The sequence below is a fragment of the Gavialis gangeticus genome, unplaced genomic scaffold, assembly GCF_001723915.1.
Source record: "Gavialis gangeticus isolate Ggan-Ray unplaced genomic scaffold, GavGan_comp1, whole genome shotgun sequence".
Lineage (NCBI taxonomy): Eukaryota > Metazoa > Chordata > Crocodylia > Gavialidae > Gavialis > Gavialis gangeticus.
The window spans coordinates 111,368,097-111,390,949 of record NW_017728992.1 but is presented as its reverse complement, the minus strand read 5'-3'; the positions used below and the strand labels follow the sequence as shown (position 1 = coordinate 111,390,949).

The 22,853-nt window shown below is 40.1% G+C and overlaps 1 protein-coding gene across 1 annotated transcript in view; it reads left to right on the top strand.

Annotated features, from left to right (window-relative positions):
* PRKDC (protein kinase, DNA-activated, catalytic polypeptide) overlaps positions 1-22,853 on the top strand; it is a 141,235-nt gene that overhangs the window by 85,804 nt on the left and 32,578 nt on the right. Inside the window, exons 61-74 of the mRNA XM_019518957.1 lie at positions 1,363-1,494; positions 2,864-3,043; positions 7,956-8,164; positions 8,589-8,727; positions 9,440-9,628; positions 10,298-10,522; positions 11,074-11,182; positions 13,845-13,956; positions 16,231-16,420; positions 17,742-17,916; positions 18,037-18,227; positions 20,897-21,077; positions 21,738-21,941; positions 22,536-22,659. Of these exons, the coding sequence (XP_019374502.1) occupies positions 1,363-1,494; positions 2,864-3,043; positions 7,956-8,164; positions 8,589-8,727; positions 9,440-9,628; positions 10,298-10,522; positions 11,074-11,182; positions 13,845-13,956; positions 16,231-16,420; positions 17,742-17,916; positions 18,037-18,227; positions 20,897-21,077; positions 21,738-21,941; positions 22,536-22,659 (2,360 nt within the window). The remainder of the gene's footprint in view (positions 1-1,362; positions 1,495-2,863; positions 3,044-7,955; positions 8,165-8,588; positions 8,728-9,439; positions 9,629-10,297; positions 10,523-11,073; positions 11,183-13,844; positions 13,957-16,230; positions 16,421-17,741; positions 17,917-18,036; positions 18,228-20,896; positions 21,078-21,737; positions 21,942-22,535; positions 22,660-22,853) is intronic.

The following is a 22,853-nucleotide window of genomic DNA, read 5'->3' as shown; positions in this document are numbered from 1 at the left end:
TTTTAGGTACTCATGCTAGAAATTAAGAATCTCAGATTAAGTTCATCCTCTGTCATTATAGTATAGAGAAGACAGTATGTGACATGACTAATAGAGTAGGCCTTAAATGTGACATAGTGTATTTTAGCCTACACGAAGGTGATACTGTATTTCCTGTACAGATAACCATTTTTCTGTTCTTGGTAAAATGATCAGTAGTGCTTAACATTAATCTTTCTCATATTTTTGAGGACTGTAAAGTTTAAAGAGAATTTTATTTAATAAAAATAATATTTTTATATTATTTTATATTATATATTATAACTTTATATACTAAAGCAATAAATAATATATAATATAGAATAGTTTTTAATATATTCATTATTTTATATTGTATATTATATATTATTTTTATATTATATTTTATATTATTATACTGTTACTGGGAAGTAGGTAGAGCTGGACAAGAGGATGTGCACAAAGAGCAGTGGCTCCCATGTCAGAAGGTGCATCAGGAGGTACTGGGTGCTGGCCAAGAAAAAACTGACTATGCTGGAGTTTTGGCCGTGGCCTGGTTATACCCCCATAGTATCTCTGGGAATTTTTAGGCTGTCCATTTAAGGAGCAGGCTGAAAAAGTAGAGAGAGAGATGGAAAAATAAGGATTTCAGATTCTTCCCCACATCAGTGTGCGTTCTTATTAAAGAAAAATGGAGAGACTGGATCCAGTTCTAGTTGATTCAGACAGCAGGAGTGATGATTAAAGAAGGAACTAACTCTCAAGTCCTTTAACAACAAACAAGCAAACAACAAAAAACCTGCTAATTCCTTCAGACCTCACCAATATTTTCAGATATGGTAAAGGGGTGAGAGGGAGACAGGTAAGGGCTAATCTAAATGTAAAACTTTGTGCAGTTTAATTTAAACAGATTTGGTTAGGGAAAAACTGTATATACATTCCTATTTGAGTTTAAGATTAGTTCCAATCAATTAAGAATTGGTTGAGATAAGCTGAAACAAGACATTCTTAAACTCAAGACAGATGGATTTGTGCTTGTTTAGCTTTCAGTTGAAATACGGATTTGTGATTGACCATTTCTTTGTGTAAACAAGTTAGATACATTATTGGTACTATGTAAATGACTGAGGTGGCTTTGGGAAGAGATGTGTGTGTTTTCTAAAATCTGAATTATTAAATGCTTTTGGGATTACTTGAAGGGTGCATTAATTTCTTCTCATTTTTATATCTCCACTGATGGTTAAAAATGTCAAGGGGGGCATTATATGATCTTTTTCCCCCCACTGTACATAACCAATACTGCTTTTTTTTTTTTTTTTTTTTTTTTTTTTTTTTTTTTTTTTTTTTTACTGGCAACTGTTGCAGGAGATTAAAAGTGAGCTGACAATGAAACGTGATGCCCAGGTCACTTTGTACAGAAGTTACCGACAAGGAGACCTTCCTGACATCCAGATTGAATACAGCAGCCTCATCACTCCATTGCAGGGTGTGGCCCAGGTCTGTCATTTGTTCAAAGATTGTTAATTCAGTATTTTGACACTTCTTTGCAAAACAAAGTGTGGGGTGGGAAAATGGACACAGGATTTTTTCACAGTACTCATTGTATCTATATCTGTATAGCTCTTTCTGTTTATATAAAGACAACTTTATATAAGAGAGACAACTTTGAAGGTGACTCAAATTTGAGCAATTAAAGAGTGAGAAGCCCAGTTAAGAGTGTTTACAAATGTATAGATGTGGTAAAACCCTTTGAGATAGCTGAAGCTCTTGGTGTGTGCACATTTGTGTGCTGTGCACATGTTCTGGCTATGGAATTTTGTGCTGAACACTGCTAAGATGAGGGGAACGTGAGACCAGTACCTCGTTTAATGCCATAGTAGCTCTTGAGAAGAGGAAGAACCTGGTGGACAGCTTTGCAGGAGGTGCTGGGTTCCAGTGGTGAAGATTTCTGAACAGCTGCTACCTTTTTCTCCTGGACGTGTTGAGCTATTGTTTGTGTCCAGGCCTCCAAAGCAAATAAAGAAAGCCTATGCAACCTGCTGTGTTGCTGCAGGAGGAAAAGTTGGCACCACCCTTACTAAGTCTTGCTGACCAGGTTGGTGTGGGGGGGTTATCACTCTCACACAGTGACAAGACAGCTATTTCTGCTCCCTTGCAAGCTGTATGGGGGTTGTCATAGATCTGAGAGAGTGGTTCTATTCAAAGGGCAAGAACTACAAAAATGAATATGGCTTTTTACTCATTCCTAAAGGGGAAACAGCAAAAGTTGTGGACTAGATAGACTCTTATCACTTAGTGGTCAGGTACTTCAGCATCCTTGGCTGTTCTCTCTGCTTCTTTATCACTGCATAGCAAAGGAGAAGGAGGAAGATGCAGTGCATGATTAGGCTGTGGGAATAATTCTGGGTGGGTATTGGTTCTGTAACGTCTGTGGGCCTCTAACCAGGTTCAAGACATCTATGGAAGCTCTTTGCATTTTCTCCCCTCCTGGGAGGCTCTAGGATTTTTGCATGTTGATGGCTTCCTATTCTGTTTTCAGGCAGAATCATATGTCTTTAGAGGCATGTCTTCCCCTCGAGAAATTCCCTAGGAAATTGGGTAGTATATGTGGAAGAGACCATTACCTTCTCTAGTTCTTAATGTAATGTTGCTGAGAAGAAGGTAGTGCTAGCTTCTCTATGTAGACATTGTGATGCGTATTGAGAGGTAGCGTAACCCACTTTCAAAGAATGTCCATATAGTTAACCACAGAGTAGCTGTTGCCTTGTAAATGTATACCCTCACTCATTTTGCAGTAACGTCCCAGTGTAGACAGGCCCTTAGTCACTTACACCATTGGTCTTATTGGTTATCTTATAATTTACAGAGAGATCCAACACTAGCCAAGCAGCTCTTCAGCAGTTTGTTTAGTGGAATTCTAAAAGAAATGGAAAATTCTAAAAGTCCTTCTGAAAAAAACCACATTGTCCAGAAGCTGCTGCAGAACTTCAATGACTTCCTGAGTATAAGTGTTTCTTACTTCCCACCATTCATATCCTGCATCCAGGTAAAACTTCCTGTACAGTTTGAGAGCACTATTATTTGTTGTCTGTCTTAACCTGAACACATGATGAACCCTAGTGTGTTAAGTAAGAAGGCAGGGCAGAGTGGCACCTTTAGAGACTAACTCATTCAGAAAGATGTAAGCCTTCATAGGTGACAGACTGCTTCATCAGATGCTACATATAGGTAATGGAAGTATATGTATGTAGCAACTGATGAAGTAGGCTGTCTCCTAGAAAAATTTATGCCTTTTTGAATGGCACAATCTCTATGGTGCCACATGTGGCCTGCAGGGATGGGGGGGTTTACATACTTTGGGAATAATGGTAATTTCATTCCTTTCTGTGAAAAAGATAACATGATATGACTTTATAGTATGTGAGCTGGGCACATCTGTGTTCTTTTGTCATGGTAAATGTAAGTTAGCATTCTTTCATTGAGAGGCAAATTGCCACGGGGTGCACATGGGCTGTGGTTATGGAGTAGCTGATATAAATTCTCACTGTGCCTTACTCAGAATGTTTTAAAACTGAAAGTAGTTGACAATGTGGACATTTAAAATTACCATTGTTGAACATTTGAGAGGCAGCTTTGAGTTAAACACCTCAGGGAAAACTGTTTCAGGTTCTGTGCCATCTCAGGCACACCTTTCTTTATGCATGGATGACACTTTAAAGTTTCTCTTTGCAACAATCACAGCTATAGTCTTTTTTTTTAAAACAATGGCAAAAAGATCAATGGAAAGGGCAGTCTGGCCACTGCAGCCATTCCTTCTCACTTTGGAAAATGTTATGTTAGGACGTGTCTTCTGTTCTGAGGCTATCTGGTTATCAGCTTATGTTTCTTTCCAGCACCTATTGTTTATTGTTTAGGAATGTCTTTAGATTAATCCCTTATGGTAGTTGCTAGTGTACTTTCACTAGTGAGAGAGACAACTCCTGACTGGAGAGCAGGTGCATGTCCAGTACAGCTGTATCCACTGCCATTTACCCTAAGTTTGAAAATGATTATCTAAATCACCATGTATGCAAATCTTACCTGCTTTTGAGATCTCTTCTGGTTTCGGCTGATTTTGATTGGTTAACTTGATTGCTAATTTAGAAACCTCTGTGAAGTCATTGCAAAAACATTTCCACTTACACCATCTAGTTTAGCTTCTTTTCTCTTGTAGAATTTTAAATAACCTAATCTGTGTCAATAGGTGTCATCTTTGCTACAGTGAAACATTGCTGTTCCCTAATTTGAGAGTGCCTCATATCAAGCCAGTTTTCTAAACTGCACTTCCCAGTACTAATGCTTATACATCTGAACTTGCAGATCCTTGTTTACTTTCCTCTGTGCAGCTGCATTTAAAGCCAAATACTTTGGGGATTACTCTGAGCTGTCCTAGCGCTTTCCTAGCCAGTATCTCACAATAGCCATCTATTTATCATGTATTCCCTATTGGCTTTTTATAACTGTGTTTGTTGGTTCTCTAGCTGGGTACTTTATTATTTGTATTAAACTGTGCTGTCTGCCTCTGAATGCCTCTTGATATCATTTTTTGTCAATTTAGATTTATTTTGGTTGCCAGCAGTATGAAATTACAGATAATTAGAGGGGAATAAATGTACAATGAAGACTCATACAAACTAAACAGATTTTTCTCCTGCTGCTGTCCTTTAAACTTAATAGAAAGGTAGATGACTGGTGGATCAGAGGCAGGTTTTACCAGGAAGCTCTGACAAGTCTTAGTTGTACCATCTCTCTTTCTGCACCTGGGCCCTTCTGCTGATGTGTGAGAAATCACCACTTACTATTCCACCGCAGCTAATTGAGCTTGTAGGGGGTAGGATAGCTTGTAGGTCAATGACAGTGATGGGTGCCAGACAAGAGGTTGCCCTTCCTTCAGTCTTTTCCAAACCTGGTAAATTATACCCTTTCTATGGTACTATAGACTTGCCTTTCATTATTAGACCATATGTCCTTGTGTAAATACATCATGCTGCTTATCACACTTTGCCCAAGGTCAGGTCAGTCTGTTCCCCTGCAAGCATCAGATGAGCAAAAAAAGTCCCAAAACCACCTTGTACGTTTTGAGCTCCATACAGCGTCCCAGATGGGATAACATTCATGACCCCCTTGCCAAATAGAGTATTCATCATGGATGCATCTAGAATTGAGTGAAGCTCTGTAGAGTATGGCACTGATTTATAATGTTTTCTATGATCATTATGCAAGCCTCAATTTCTCCATCTTCTTGCATGCTTATATTCACCTGTATCTGAGTGGGTTAATTTTCATTAGCCCAAGGCCAAGGAAAGTGGGTCTTGTGTATGTTACAGACTTTGCGGTCATAGTTGTCAGCCAGTAATGTGAAAAGATTACATCCTATGGTAGATATGGTTCTGCCAGCAAAATCCACAAAGATGACACTGCTTTGCTGGCCCAAGGTAGATTCTGTCATTCTGGGGAGCTGAAGTAGCTGGTAGCAGGGTTGCAGAGAGGAACTCCTACTGGAAGGGCTATGGCAACCCCAGGTGGCTCTAGCCACACTAGTGCTTCTGCCATAGCTCTGGTGTCAGCAGTCCCCATAACATAAACTTGGATAAATGGTGTCTGGCTTGAACTGAAGTGGGTGTTCACGTAAGGAAGGAACACATTAGCAAGGGCAATGGAAACCCCAGTGACTGAAATTGTATGTTTTTAATAACTGGGATGAAAATACGAGACAAAAGAGTCTTGGTAAAGGGCATCAGGGGACATGGACAGAGTGACCCCTTGGATTCTAAAGGAACATGGCTAGGCAGAATGGCTTTTCTTGCTGTACTGGACTGTTCATTTGGCCCAGCTGTTCTGATTTGGGCACTCTTGTACTCTAGTTAAACAGTAAATGCCAGCTTGTTTTGGGAAGGCTGCCTGCCTTGCTGCAGGCTACTCTTGGTTACGTTACTTTCCCTACGATAGTTAAGTCTCATCAGGAGCTAAACCAGTTTAATCTCATTGGTGGTGTCACAGAGGTAGAGAGGGCTGCTCTGATCTAAAGGTCCAGTCCCAGAGTTGAAGGAGCTGCGGGGTGATTCATTGTTTATAAATAAGCACTGAGAATGAGCAAAAGCTGGGGGCCACAGCAAGAACCTTGGTACAATGCATCCAGCTTGCTTAGATTAACTGCAGGTTAAAGGTACCTGGACTCTGGAGGACATAAAACTGTGTTTTGGATTTAGAGCCATCATATTAGTATGCATCTTTGTAGTAAGGAAATGAGGGAGAGTACATTAGTTGATTATTAGGCAAGAGATCTTTTTTCCTCTCCCAAAGCTCAAGAAAAGTCAAACTAGGCTGCATTGAAAACAGCCTGCTCAGGTTCACCCAGTGTTAGACACCCAGGGTAATTGCTAAACCAGATTCAGTTAAAAAGCTGCTCTCATCGCTTCAGATGATATAATGTTATCTTGTCATCATCTTGAAGGAGACTTGCTTTTCAGTCCCCTTTCGTGGGATCCATACTGACTGTTATCTCAAGAAGAAAGAATTGCTACTGACCCTACCATAACTGTAGCTTTCATAATGTTGTAGTCGGTGTGGATACTGTAACCATCCTCCAGCCTGGCTTTCAGGGTCCCCAGGTAACAAGGATTTTGCAGAGAGAGAGAATTTATAGAGGGTATAGTCGCCTCAGTCTCTGTACCATTGCACAGGAACAAGTGGAAGCAGAAAGAAGATATAAAGCCCTGACATTTGCTGTTCAGAACATTTTCAGTTTATGCATATGAGGTACATGCCCATTCCACAGTGCAGTCTTCACTGACTGTAGTATCTCAAAGAACACTCTTTTTCATTTCTCTGTGCAGGACAAACGTAAATTATTCTGAGCTGGATTCTGTAGCGAGTCCATCTGAAATCACTTTCTGTAATCTTTCAGTAGTTGCCAGAAAGACGCACAGAAATATAACAACTCTTGGTTGTGTTCACAAATAGTCTTTTGTCACCGTTTCCAGTAGGTTATTGCGCTAACACATCTTCTTTAGCACTGTCAGGTGTTTTGCTATTTGTACCATCGCTCTCAAATCCCACTGCTATTTGCCGTGAAAAACACATAGCCACTATTACTTTTGCAGCTTATTTTTGTTCCAGTTTTTGGGTTAGGCATCACATTTTTCTTTCTGAAATCTTAAGCCAAAAAATACTCACCAGACTAGTCTGCCATCTTTTTTTGTTTTAAGAACACATCTGTATTTCATAACTAAATATCACAATAACTTCGAAGCAAATGAGGATGTTTAGACCTGAGAATTGGGCTTTATACTCTAGTGGATTGATCTTCAATGGGCCAAAAATCCAACAAAGCTATTGTTCTGGCCTTAAAACTAGGCAGAGCTAGACAAGCACTGACAAATGTGTTTATCAGTAAACTCTGGTATTGTAACTCTAGGCATACGACTTGTGTTCCTGTGACCCATGTCTTCCTGGTTAATACAGCCCTTGGCTGGATTAACAGTTTAATAGATTGAAAAAACTTCTGCTACTTTTCAGAGAGTGAGCTGGCACTAAAAGGAAGGAAAGATCTTCTGCAAATGAGCAGAAACTATTTTAACCTTGGCATCGTCTTTGGGTATCAGTGTTGGTCTGTCCAGTTTTTTCACTCCACTTCTGTTTTTCCCACATTACTAATCGTTGCAGTAGTAGCGCAGGCATAGGAGCTGCAATATGCACATGTAGTGATAACCAGCTTCTGGTGTTACAGTATTTTAAAGAAGTGGATTGGTTGTTCTTGTCAGCCAAGGTGTTGCTGATTTAAGTTAAACTTCTCCCTTACTGATGCAAAAGCTAATGTCAAAGCATTCCCATTAGGGGAAAAAAACAAATTCTCCTTTTGTCAAAGCCTGTTTCCAATAAACATATGCCTAATAACTGCCCTTGGTTTTGTTTTACAGGAAATGAGTTACCAGCACAAAGAGCTCCTAGACATTGATTCAGCCAGTGTGAGCACCAGCTGCTTAGCCAGTTTACAGCAACCAGTGGGCATCTTGCTTCTAGAACAGGCTCTAATTCATCTTTCCCCTATAGAAGAACCACCAGCCAAAAGGATGTGTGGAAGAACAGAACTTTCTCCAGATGTGATCAGATGGATTGAACTTGCTAAGTAAGTCCTTCTTTGGACATAAATTAATAGGGTTGTTTTTTTCTAAACTAACCCAGGAAAGATTTTTACTTTATAATTTTTTTTACTTTTCAGCCTAGGTATTAGTCAAGTTTGCCATCTATTTATTAACTTTTAGATGGGACTGTTGGGTGATGTGCATAACCACAGATCTTGCCTGAGAACTGTTCCAATATATTCTCTGTTAAAGCTTCTACAAAGGTTTCCAATCGGGTATATCACCCTCAAGCTGGTAGATTTTAAACTTAATGTGTGTAGTTCTGCTTAATAATTTCTTCCTCTGAAACATAGTTTAGATAATTTATAGGGTTGTCAAATAGTTAAAAATTTGATCACGATTAGTTGCATGATTAGTGCTGATTTAGCCTTTGCAATATATTCATGTTTTGTCTTTTAATTTTAAAAGGCTGTATCGATCTGTTGGAGATTATGATGTTCTTCGTGGTATTTTCAGTGGGAGGATTGGAACTAAAGAAATTACACAGAAAGCACTGTTAGCAGAGGCAAAAAGTGATTATGTTGAAGCAGTTAAACAATATGATGAGGTAAAACACCCACCTTTCCTGCAGATTTTTTTTTTCCAAGGCTTCTTTTTTAATACTTAGTTTAAAATGAAAATTTCTGTGGGACATTGTCCTGCTTAATGAACATTTTAGCAGTTCCTCATATGGTTCAAAGTCCTCAAAGGAGATGAAGTCCAATAATAGTTCATAATAGATGGTGCTTATTAATAGACCAGATTTTCATGTTCCCTTCACTTACGAGTTTGCATACATAATCACCTGTTTGCACACATTGTGGAACTTTAAACTTAGAATCCCAACAAGAGTGGACATCAACTGTAAAATATAAATTCTGTATGTGTTCACAACTAGTAATAGACACAAACTGCATGAAAGTGATTGATTTACACAGTTTATATGGGTAGAAATTGGGGAGGTGGCTTTAAGTGTCTTGGCCTCTTAGCTCTTTACAAATGCAGGGTGATTGAAGATGGCATCCAAAGTAAATTATATCTAAAGGAGTAAGTGGCTTATGTCTTGAAGTTGTTTTTTGAAAAATGTATTTCTTATTTTTTGGGGCCTGTTTGCTGAGTTGAAGGTTTGCTAGCTGTAATCCTTGGGTAAAGAAATAGATATTATCATGGAACAATGGAAAATCACTCTAAACTCTGCTGAAGGGGTTCAGTTGGATTCTGTACGGAAGTAACACTCCAGCCCCTACTTGCATTCTTCCCATCTGGCGTTCCTTTTCTAGGCTCTCTCCAAACAAGACTGGTCCGATGGTGAACCAAGTGAAGCAGAGAGAGATTTCTGGGAACTTGCATGTCTTGAATGCTATGACCATCTGACAGAATGGAAATCACTGGAATGCTGTTCCACTTCAAATATTGATAGCAAACAACCTCCAGACCTAAACAAAACATGGAATGATCCATTCTTTCAGGTTTGTAGAAATCTCCTCTTAAATTTAGATGAGAGATCATTTTGATTTAATTAATACAGAATCTATCAATGTTGTGGTTAAGGATAGAAGTAAAGTAACTAGATTACAAATATACTTTTCATAATTGAAGTGGACTTTCTTTTTAAAACAGTGAATGACTCATGCATAGAATTCTACAGGTGGGGTTTTTTTTGGTATTCTCTTGACTTATGTAATTTGTCCATCATTTCCATAGCTGAATATATGGATCCAACCTTGTCTCCTTAATCTTTTTGCTGTCTTTATATTGCTGTCCGCTTGTTTCAATCTTTCACATTTGGAGAGTTACTGAACAGCATTACATTGAAAATGGCAAGACTTGCTAAGCATCAGTTAGTAAGTAACTGTATGAGTTTACTAGAAAAGGTTGCTTTGTTATTTTTTGGATGATGGGAGTCAGTCAGGGGCAGGGAGGTTAAATGCTTAAAAATTGAATTCCATTTATTAAAAATAAGTTTTGTCATTGCCAAATGTTGAACATTCTGAGGCTTCTAATATATTAACTAGCCCTGCTATGTGGAAAGTAAAACTCATCAGAATCCAGATCTGATTTGTCTACCATAAGCAACAGACTTATAATAAAAATGATTTTCCTTCTTGAAGTCTAAAGGCTGTTTTTTTCCTCTGTAGGAAACGTATCTGCCATATATAATACGTAGTAAGCTGAAGTTACTGCTTCATGGGGGCAGTGACCAGTCCCTGCTGACTTTCATTGATGAGGCTATGAAGATAGAACAACGAAAAGCCCTCATAGAAATGCATTACAGCCAAGAACTGAGTCTTCTTTACATCCTGCAGGATGATTTTGACAGAGCCAGATATTACATCAGCAATGGCATGCAAGTCTTCATGCAGGTAACAAGTTGCTGCTGTCTTTTGACTTAATTATCTCTAAGGAACTGTGGAAAACAAAGCTCTTGTTGCCACGATTGGATTTTGCCTTGAAGATAGAAATACAACAAGAGTTGAATCTTGGTGCCACTGAAGTCTAGTTGGTTTCAGCAGGGCTGCCACAGATTGGGAATATTTTAATCCTTTTTTTTTTTTTTTTGGTGTATTTAGTCAATATATTTTATGAATCTGTGGCTTTGAAAATCTTTATTTGGTGTCAATTAATAGTGATTGTTTCAGGTATCTTGTCTGAGGCTCGTATAAATCATCATAAATCTTGCAGATGGGATATTGAGTTGAGAGCTATAAGCTGTTTACACATGTAGTCAGCCATATAATGGTTTTAATAGACCATCAGGCTAGGAGTATATACTGAACTGAAAAACTTATTTTGAACCAAATGACCCATAAAAAGAAGAAACTGGCGTACCTGTCAGGTACAGTATATAGAAGAATCAGTTAGATGCTCTACAGTGTTAAGAGTACTTTGTGTAAATGTGTTTTCTCCTCCCTAGAATTACTCAAGTATTGATGCTTTGTTACACCGAAGTCGACTAACCAAACTGCAGTCTGTCCAAGCTTTGACAGAAATACAGGACTTCATTAATTTTATGAGAAACCCAAGTATGTTTTTTTCCTGTATTGTACTCTTAGATTGAGTGTATATTATATACATAAAAAATATAAATTTGTTTCTAATATAATAAAAGATTCCCAGTGGTGAATCACAGTATTTACAGAACTGAATTGCATCCCAAGTTAAGGATAACAAAAAATTATTTTTCAGGTATACAGGGAGTTAAAAGGAAGGCCCAGGGTGGTATAGGACCACTACTGAACAGCCAAAAGCAATTGGCGACAGACAGGGGGACAAGGCTGAACTCATTAAGGAGTTCTTTGCCTCAGTGTTCCTAAACAAGGGGGAAGGCAAGTCTCACAATGGAATTGTAGAGAGACAGCAGCTGGGTGCCAGACTACCAGGTGTTGACCCTGAGATGGTGCAGTCACTTGGAAGAACTGGATGCGTTTAAGTTGGCAGGCCCGGATGAGCTCCATCCGAGGGTATTGAAGGCACTGGCTGATGTCATTGTACAGCCACTGGCAAGAATATTTGAGCACTCATGGCGCACGGGCCAGGTCCTGAAGGACTGGAAAAGGGCCAATGTGGTCCCTATTTTCAAGAAGGGGAGGAAGGAGGATCCAGGCAACTACAGACCAGTCAGTCTTACCTCCATCCTTGGTAAAGTCTTTGAAAAGATTATTAAGGCTCATATATGTGAGAGCCCAGCAGGAGAAATTATGCTGAGGGGAAACCAGCACGGGTTCGTATCAGGTAGATCATGCCTGACTAATCTAGTCTCTTTTTATGACCAGGTTACAAAGCACCTGGACTCAGGAGTAGGGGTAGATATCATTTACTTAGACTTCAGGAAGGCCTTCGATACGGTATCCCACCCCATACTGGTGGACAAATTAAGAGGCTGTGACTTGGATGATTACACAGTCCGGTGGGTGGCAAATTGGCTAGAGACTCTTCAATGTCTTCATCAGTGACTTGGACGAGGGAGTGAAGTGTACTCTGTCCAAATTTGCGGATGATACAAAACCGTGGGGAGAAGTGGGCACACCAGAGGGCAGGGAACAATTACAGGCAGACCTGGACAGGTTGGACAAATGGGCAGAAAACAATAGAATGTGATTTAACAAGGAGAAATGCAAAGTGCTGCACCTAGGGAGGAAAAACATCCAGCACACTTACTGCTTAGGAAATGACCTGCTCGGCAGCACAGAAGTGGAAAGTGATCTCAGAGTCCTAGTGGACTCCAAGATAAACATGAGTCGTCAGTGTGACAAAATCATCAGCAAAGCTAATGGCACTTTATCTTACATCAGTAGATGCATGACAAACAGAACCAAGGAGGTGATACTTCCCCTCTATCAGGCACTGGCCAGACAGCTGTTGGAATACTGCGTCCAGTTGTGGGTGCCACACTTCAAGAGGGATGTGGATAACCTGGAGAGGGTCCAGAGAAGAGCCGCTCCTATGGTTAAGGGCTTGCAAGCCAAGCCCTACGAGGAGAGACTAGGGCACCTGGACCTCTTCAGCCTCCGCAAGAGAAGGTTGAGAGTCGACCTTGTGACTGCCTATAAATTCATCATGAGGCTCTACCCACCAAGGCGCCCCTGGGGGTTACCAGAAATAATGGCCATAAGCTAGCAGAGAGCAGATTTAGACTGGGCATTAGGAAGAACTTCACAATTAGAGTGGCCAAAATCTGGAATGGACTCCCAAGGGAGGTGGTGCTCTCCCCTACCCTGGGGGTCTGCAAGAAGAGGTTAGATAAGCATCTGGCTGGGGTCATCTGAACCCAGCACTCTTTCCTGCCTGTGCAGGGGGTCAGACTTGATGATCTATTGAGGTCCTTTCCGACCCTAACATCTATGAATTACTAATGCAAAGGACCACAAATCAGTAATTACCCTTTTTCTCTTTTGAAAACTAGTTATAGTTGTATAAGATAGATTTGAGAATACTTTCGATTTACTTTTTATGAGGTCATCTACTATACCTCATCTGTTTTACTAAGTTCAGTAAAATAGACTGCATATTCATAAAAATAATAATAACCTCTTCATAATTATACAATATTAGTTTTAGCTTAGTAATAGCTAGCTTAGTAAAGGCCAACAGACAGATCATATGTTCTTTCAATAGCTGCCATTGTGGATGTGAAATATAAAGCTAACTGTGCATTATCCACTTAGTACCAAAATGTAATTAATAGTTGCAGTATATGTCCTACATTATTCCTGTAGGGAATACTGCTAGTAGTAGTCATTCTTTTACTATGAAAATTATGATATCCCTAGTTTCCTTAATCTGTTGCATTTTGGGTGTAGAAACAACTTCAAATAGTATGCTAAACACCAGAGTACTACAGTTATACTGAAGCTGCAGGGGGTGGGGAGCAGTGGCCAGTCCTGGAGCAACCACATGCGGAGTGTGGATGATGGTGGCAGCTGCTGTGTGGAAGCTTCCCCCTCCCCATCTAGGGGAGCCAGAGGGGGAATCTTAAAAAGTGCCGGATTTTTGAGAACTCCAGATTGCTGATACTCAGATTTATGAGGTTATACTGTAGAAGTCTGGAAATATGAATGCGTTGTTTATAGAAAGCTATGTATTTAGTCTCTGCTTGCCACTAATTTGTAAAAATCAGGATGGGAACCTCCATTTTCACATTGCTTGAATTTAGCCTTTTTAAAAAGTATCTTTAATTGATTTTAGGTAACTTAGCTTCTCAAGCTTCCCTTAAGAGACTTCTCAGAATTTGGACAAGCAGATATCCAGATGCTAAAATGGACCCTATGAACATCTGGGATGATATCATTACAAACCGGTAAGATGAGAAGTTTCTTTGTTAACTGCAGCTCTACATGTCTGTTGAGCTTGCCCAGCTGTGTGTTTTATGTTGTTTGTAGAAGTAAGTGTTTTGCATATAGCACTTGAGTGACTTTCAAATATTGTCACGTCGTGCCTTTCAGGTGGAACGTGCTGTTTTCATATTGCTAACCAGTGAGGAGAGAGAGAGGGCAGATATATGTGGGTGGATGGATCATCACTGTATGCAGTTAGCAGATTTGACTAGTAGTAGAAAGCCAACATTATTTGCTCTACATCAGTGGCTAGATATGCCATTGGGAAATAGGAGCTGTAAGTGAACCTGGTCTAATTCTGAACCGTTATGCATGTTGAAGACTACTTGGATGGTGGGTTACATGTAGTTTAGTGGGATAATGTCAGTGGGATAACTGATGTGGTAAACTTACCTGGCAGGAACTTGTTTGTGTAGGTATGTTCTATGTAAAAATTAAAAAAAAACCAACAACTGTAACTTGAAACTTCTTTTGTTTAGCACTTTCTAGAAATGACTGGCTTTCAGGAGACTTTCCTGGTCTAGTTCTTAAGAAGATAAAATACTTTCCAAACTTGCAAGTTCTCTTTTTCTCCCCCACACTATTTCTCCACATTACCTCCTTTCTCTCAGTGCAGCTCCACATCATTCTCTGTTGCTCACATGACATCTCTCTGTCCCTCAGTGAACTCCTCTATATTTATTTGTTCATCATCTCTTCTGTGTCCCCGCAGGTTTGGTGGGGGCAGAGGGTTGGGAGGGGAGAGGGAGGTTGAGGTGATGCAGGCACTAAGGTGCACAGTTGACAGCCCAGAGTTTGCAAGTTTGAGGCCATAGCAGAAGCGTTCACAGTATGACCCTGTCAGATTCCAGTGAATCTGCAAATTTTGCTAAATACTTTGTCACAAGGACACAAAAAAGAAAGAAGCAGGCTTGGGAGCATCTGGGCAGCTAAGATGTTAACCATCCTGCAAAGCTGTTAACTTTTGGTTGGACATTAACCAAAGTACATTTTAGCTCATAGGAAAGTAGGACTGGAAGGGACCTCACAAGGTCATCTAGTCTAGCCCCTTGCTCAAGGCAGGATCATCCCCAAGGAAACCATCTCGGTCAAGTATCTTGTCTAACCTCCTCTTGATAATTTCTAAGCATGGAGAATGCACAATTTCTCTAAGTAGTATGTTCCAGTGCTTTACCACCCTCATAGTCATATTGTTCCTCCTAATCTCCAACCTAAATTTCTTCTGCTGCAGCTTGAGCCCTTTGCTTCTAGTCCTGTCCTCTGTGACCATAGAAAAAAGGCCATTGCCATCTTCTCTGTAGTTGCCCTCCAGGCATTTTGAAGACTGTTATCAAATCCCCCCTCAGTCTCTTCCTCCGGACTAAATAACCCTAAAATTCCTCGTAAGTTTGGTCTACCCTGGTTTATTGCCTTTTGAAAGTCCCATAACCTACAGACTTCGGAGAGTTACAAACCTGATAAAAGCTTGTTGTGGACTAGAAAGATACCTACTCATTTCATCTTGTCTTAAATTACACTGTCAGGCTCCTTGGGACTGGGACTGGGACTGTGCTTTCTGTTTGTGCAGCATCAAGTGCAAGTGAAGACTGACACCCTTCCTTGCCTTGAATAAGTCTTCCTTGGAGGAAGTCCTGTCAAATTACATAAGAACTTGAGGAGTAAGGAGGACTTGCTATGAGTTAGTGTATTGGTGGGGCCAAACTTTGACTGGGGTCTTTGAGCACAGCTGGAATATAAATTTTAAAGGATGCCTATACAAATCTAAAGTTTGTTTTTGGGTCTCGGAGTGACATGTAGCATAGTCTGGCACTTAGATTTCATAAACCATTTTACATTTTATGAAGGCATTAGAGTTAGGCCTGAAGGCTTGTCTCAGTAAATTTGGGATTGAAGTTATATAAAAACAATGGAAAAGTAGAGGCATTTTCTAGTACCTAAATTCCATTATATACAGAGTTAGGTTCTCCAGCCAGGTGCAGTGTTCAGAGTAAAAGTGACACATCATTCCAAAATCCCTGACCACCTAGTTGGGTCACTCTAACCATGATTACAACTGTTCAGATGCATAGAATATGCCTACTTCTTCCTGAAGGAGCACAATTCCATCAGGTACTGACTGAAATTATTTTTTTGTGTTTGCCAGTGGAAAGAATGGCAGCAACTGAATATACATCTGTGTTTCCTGTTCAGTGTATGTGGAAGTAACTTGTATTCCCTTTCACCATTCTACTGTGTAGGTGTTTCTTTCTTGACAAAATTCAGGAGAAACTTCTTAATGTCCAAGCTGATGACACTATGGAGGTGGATGGAGCAGGAGACTTTGGTGACAAAATGGAGGTGGATCAGCAAGAAGACAGCATTCACTCAATGATTAGAAGCTGCAAATTCAATATGAAAATGAAGATGATAGAGAGTGCCCGAAAGCAGGTGACTCTTCATGGCCTAATTGTGTTTTCTATGATTTTCTCATGAAGCAGTTAGATCTGGAAACATGCTGTTAATTGTCCCAAGATTGCCCAGACAACGTAGGAATTTGTTCCCATGAAGTATTTTTGAATGCATGGGGAGGTCTGATTCTTTCTGTGCAAACTAATAGATGACTTAATTAAAAATACTTAAATGTGTAATTTTTGGAACTGTGCCTAAAGTCTCGTTTTTGCTCTTTAGATGATATGATGTTTTTCAGAATAAATAGATAAAGAGTATAGCTATGAGTAGGACGTTTTGAATAAAACTGTTGTGATTGATCATAATTCAAAGCTGCTTATTTTTATATATTTAGTCTCGTGATTTATTGCAGGCATTTACAAGTCAGCTTTCTGTATAAAGTGCTACAGACCAAATTCAGATTGAACCAGCTCACCTTACCTTGTCCCACTCAACACCAATCAGCCACACCTTTTCTTGTTGGATGCTAATAGATACTGTGACCAGCATTTATCTAAAGTCTGCAACTAAATAACCTGTTTTTAGAACATTCAAAAACTACTGTTGAGCTCAGTGAATGTCATACTCGATATATATGAAAGTCAAACCACTTATTAATAGTTTAAATGATTTAGAAGCCTAGTTTTTAACACCACATCTCAAAAATTTGCCCATGTATTTTGAATAGGGTCTGTCAGTTAAAATGAAGGGAATGGGAATTCTGTGCTAAAATAGAGCTGAGGGTTCCCAGCTTGGAACAAGTCCAGTAACATTAAAAATTATTTCCATTATAATATGGAATGCTTCTGTTGTACCTTAGTTCACCCCATCAAATTTAGGTACTGTAGATAGAGATTGAGAGAGAGAGTTTTTCCTCTGTACACGTATAAACACAATATGGTTTTAAAGGGTTAGGCGAAACTGAGAATAAGGTTTTGATTAATTCTGTTTATTATAGACCTGGTTCCTCAAAGCACTTGAACACATTTCAGTGCTTTGTTGAATTGGGCCACATGGCAGATAAAATCACTGGTAGGTGTTTGTATTGGTGGATGAGTGATAATTATTTGATACAAATAGGATAAAACCTCTTCTGTCCATCAACTTTTAGATCAGTTTCCTCCCCTCTCCCTCCCATATCTTCATTAGTGTAAGTTTGTTTTTCATATATAAGCTGTTCAGCAGTGGAACCCTTCCACATTTTGCCTACATCTAGGAGTGTTTTCTATTTATTTGATTTTTTTTTTTTTTTTTTTTCTTTTTTAACCTACCCTTCTACAATGTGTTACTGAAAAACTACCACCTTGATCTATTCATACAGAACATCTTTGCAGTTGCTAAGAAGCTTCTGAAGGATCTGCAGAGGGAATCTAGAACCAGAGACAGCTGGCTAGTGAGATGGAACCACAGCTATTGCCGTGTCAGCCACAGTTCCTGTCAGAGCCAGAGTAGCCCTCAAAAAATACTCACAGTGTTGAAAACTGTCTCCTTACTGGGTAATGCATTATCTAGTAGGACTGCAGTAATGCAGAAGCCATGCTATGGGTTCTGTTCTTTTTTTTCATGGGCATCCATTTCACTGCCAAGTTGTTAATTTTACCATTGCATTCCAACAGATGGGACTGTGCCTGACCACCTGAGCAAGAGCATAGAGGTCTTGCGTAATCAGTATCTTCTCCTGGGTACCACTTACCGCATTATGGCTGTTGCCCTTAGCAAGGATCCACGGTGTCTTGAGAAACTCGAGGAAGATAAAGTTAGAAAAGTCTCAATGCTTTCTGGAGAGAAGCCTGACAGTCCAGAAAAGGTGAAGGAAACTGCTTCCTTTTTTCAAGTTTCTTAGTGCTGTGGATAATGTTACGTTTCATAAGTCAATTGAGCACATGTTGGTTATTACAGTAAACCCACACTAATACTTGTGTTGGTTTCTCAGTGCACTGCAGCTGTGAACAGTTCCTGTTAGCCTGACCTCTAGCCACACACCCTTACCCTTGGATAGCCCGTGTGCTGGGGAGAGGCATTGTTCCTCTGCAGGTCTTGCAGGAGAGGAAAATCCATTTCCTGATCTCTTGTTGAATTAAAAATCCTGCATAGAGCTTCAGTTCTGCTGTGACCATATCCTCCCAAGCTGCTTCTTTACTGGCATGTCTTTACAGAGCAGGGAAAGCTATGTAACTGAAAGCATGCATGTGTACAGAGACAACTATACTGGGAGCAGAAACCAGCCAGACAGGTGCAGGAATGCTGCCCTTGGATATCTGTCAGGCAAAGCTAGCCAATGAACGTAGTTGTCTTTTGATATTAGTATAGCTAATTTGTCTAAATCATTTTAGCTATTGATTATAGCTGAGAGAGTACCATTAAAAGGGAACTCCTTTGCCTTAGTTAAGGAGTACAACATCTCTTGAGTTCCAGCCTTATTTCTCTATGAAACAGACCCTGCCAATGTCTTCAGTATATATGTAATTGTTTGAGATGCCCTGAAAGTGAAGCTCCATCTGTCTGAGGGATTCAAGTGAAAACTTCAGCTGCAACTCTTGATTTATCTCGACTGATCTTGATAGATGCCTTTGATCAGGGGTCTTGGGGAATAACTACAGCCAGAACATTCCCTCTGTTACGTGTTAACTTAGGAGCTGGTGCTGTCTGTAAACAAATCATATCAGTACAACAAAAGGCTGAATATTAAGTCAGATTTTGTCTTTTATAGATATCAAAGAAAAGCCAAGGTGTGGTATAGAAAGGAAAGGGCCTGACAGTAGCCCTAAAATTTCTGTGGAATTAAGTACTTAACTCTCAAGCCATGCTACAGGGTTTTTGTCCAACTTGCTCTACTAAAATGAGAAGCGGCATTCTTTATAATAGATGTTTGGGAGGTGAGCTGGAGGTGTGTTCCTCATCGCCTTATACTATGATCCCTGTCGGATAACAAAAATTAAGAAAGGTTAGACATTTGCGAGAAGCTGGGTGCTGCAGGGAGAGGAGTCTGTGCCTTACTGTTCTGTTTACCTGGTGTCGCTGTTTAACCAGTGTTCCTACATTGATGCCTTTTTTGATGGCAGGCTGAGAGACCACAGTTCTTTCTGTAAAAGTAAGGGCATTAATAGGTAATGCCCTAAAGGTAGAGCCCTGATCAAAATCCAGTTTCCGTATTGTGCCTCTGTCTACCAAAAATTCAGTCTAGCTGTGCTGGCTATCATCTCTCTCACTGATGCATGGTATTTCTGCATTGCCTGGTGTTGCTGTCACATGGATGGTACATTCCAAACAAGTGACTGCATTGGTGGTAGCTGAAGGACTTGATAGACCTAAGATGCTTTTGGTAAGTGCTTTGATTTCTGTTTGTTTACTTGTATCATAATAGAAGCATCTATAACCGCCCTGAACCTCCCTTTTCATAACTGGCAAAGCGACAACAGGTATAAAAATTAAGTTAAAAACTAGAACTGGGCATGGTCTTCTTAAAAAAAACAAACAAACAAAAAAACAAAACAAAACCCCATCTATTTCAGGCACAGTTGTTTTCATATGAACTGTTTTCAAGTAGTCTAATAAGCAGATTTGCTGGGTTGGAGGCTGTGGATTTAAAGGATGTGTCTGTTCTCTACTCCTTCTAATAGCTAGGCCAGTCCAGTAGCTAAGCAAAAACAATAACGTGTGATTGGTGTGTGCAGTTAGCCAACGTGACTCAAGTTTCAGATGTTGAACACGAGGGATGTGTGAAGTGGGCTGTATTAGATTCAGATTCAGATTTGGCCCGAATCGGAGACAGTGATTCGATTAGTTGATTTGGCTCACTGTCCTCAGTTTGACTTGGCTGAATCCAAATCTGAAGATTTGATGCTGATTTGGAGAATCATCGATTCGGCCGTAGACACGGCTTTAAATGTTTTTTCTACGTACCTCAAGGTACCAGGTGAAGCTCATGAACGCTGCATAGTGGGACGGATGGAGTGTACCACAGGAGCACGGGGTGGGGGACCCCCCTTATGCTTGGCGGCAAACCCAGAAGTTGACTGGAAATATTTCCAGGTCTGCTGCCGACTGCACTAGGGAGCCCCCCACACTTTTATGGGATGCTCCATCCACCCCACCATTGCAGCATTCACAAGCCAGCTGGTACTTCGAGGTATGTAGAAAAAATATTTAAAGCTGTGTCTATATCCAAATTGCCAAATCACTCTAAATCTCTTTGAATAGATTTGGAGGGTTCTGATTCTATTTCCAGAAATTAAAGCGTCTCCTGATTTGATTTGTTGATTCAGCCACCAAATCAGACTGAATCTCCACCGAATCGAATCGGGGACTGAAGCTTTGCACAGCCCTATTGAACACTTGGAACCAAGAACCTTTCCTCATGAAATATTGATAAAAAACTAAATTTAATGAATAACTTCTGCATGACTAATTTGCTGAGCTCTAGAGAATTGCAGAGTATTACTGCTAATGTGATTTCCACTTTTGGTTGAATTTCAGGTGATTGCAAGTCTGAACAAGCGGGCTTTCCAGTACTTCAGCGATGCAGTGAGGAAAGCTGAAGAAGAAATGCAGTCTCGCACCATGGAGCATGTAGACCTGACTGGAGTGATAGATGCTTACCTGACTTTGGTTGATTTCTGTGACAAGCACCTACATAAAGAGGAAGAAGGCTTATCTGGTGATCAGAAATTACATAGATCTTATAGGACCTCCCAGGGAAAAAATCAGATGCCAAAGAACAGTCCGAATGCCTGCAAAACCTAGAGCTGGGTAGCTGAAAATGTTATATAGTGTTAGCAGGGAAAGAACACCTGTTGACTGAATTTCCCTAAAATACATTTCCTTTCATACTACTTGTGAGATGACAGCAGGGTTTGAATTTAAATTGAAACATTTTATCCTCGATTTAGATGGTATTTACATCCTTTTCTTTTTTTTAAATAATTTTTTTTAACCTTCTTTCCTGGCTTCACCGTTAATGAGTCATGAGGTTTCCATCTTACTTGTGGGATAATTATCCAGGAGATGCTCTTCTTGTTCCATCCCAGACTGCAACAGTGCTGTATTTAAAAATGGGCAAGATATTAGTGGTGATGCAGCCTACTGATAAAAGCTAATCCTAGTGACCCAAGGCTACATGTGTTGCTGGTGTATGCAGTGCAAACAGATCTTGCAATGGGAACTAGAACAAAGTGAAAATTAAAAAATTGTTAAAATCCCCTACAGAGCACTGAAAGTATGTACTGTGCTCAAGAGTAAGGATCAGTGTTTTAAATGATCAAAGACATGAAACAAACGATGGCGATTCTGATAATTTTTGTTTAATGTCTCCTGGCAGATATTGGTGCAGTGGATCTGCAGACGTTCCCAGCTATTGTAGTGGAGAAGATGATAAAAGCTTTAAAATTGAATTCCAGGGAAGCCAGGCTAAAATTTCCCAGGCTGCTGCAAATAATAGAGAGGTATCCGGCAGAGACCCTAAGTCTAATGGCACGAGAGGTTAGTTGCTTCTGTTTCAAGAGCACAAAATTGTATTGTAAATAAAGTTAAGGTGAGTTTGATGACAGAGGCGGCTAGCAGATGTTAAGCATGGGCAGAATGGCAAGTCTTGCTCAAATAAAATTGAAGATATTTTACCATGCTGCTTAGAGCAAGGCAGGACAACAGATCATTACTGTATCCAATTTATTATGTGAGCAGAATCTTTTCACTTAAATAGAATTGTGGTCTGCTGTGTAATTTTGGGTACTAGTTTTATGGCATGTTTCAATGTACTTTGTGCTGAGTCACCTGTGGGAATGTATCAGTGGAGATATAAGATTAGTTATGCACATTCGTACTTCTATTGGCAGAACTTGTTGCATGCAGCAATGCCTCCTTCCATTCCCTGGGTGCCTGCCATTCATTACCCCTCTGTTTGTTTACCCCATGACAGGGACTTTATACCCTCCCTCGTAATGGCATCCCCCTTCCTTCCTCCATGGTCAAAGCTTTTTGTCCTTGTATTCCACATCAGGATTTTCCTGTGCCCTACCGCTTTCCACTCTGTCACATGCCCAGGATTCTGCATCCCCTGTTCCCTTCTTACTGCTCCTGTCTTTGCTTTCCTTTATTTTCAACACCCCTTTCCTATTAGATACTGACGCTAGTACATACAGAGTGGAAGACAGTACTGAACTGAAGATAGACCAGAAAGGTGTCAGGGAGACAAATGCGCTTGGTTTCCTCCAGAAACTAAGAATATACTTGTGGAAAATGAGGTTGGAAGAATTGTAGCAGTAATGACTGACACATTAAGACAGCATGGGGGGAGATCATGTCAGACCAACCTGATTGCCTTCTACGATCAGGTCACAAAGGCCATGGATGCAGGTGTCGCGGTGGATGTAGTCTTTCTGGACTTCAGCAAGGCCTTTGACACCGTCTCTCACCCCATCCTAGTTAAAAAACTAGG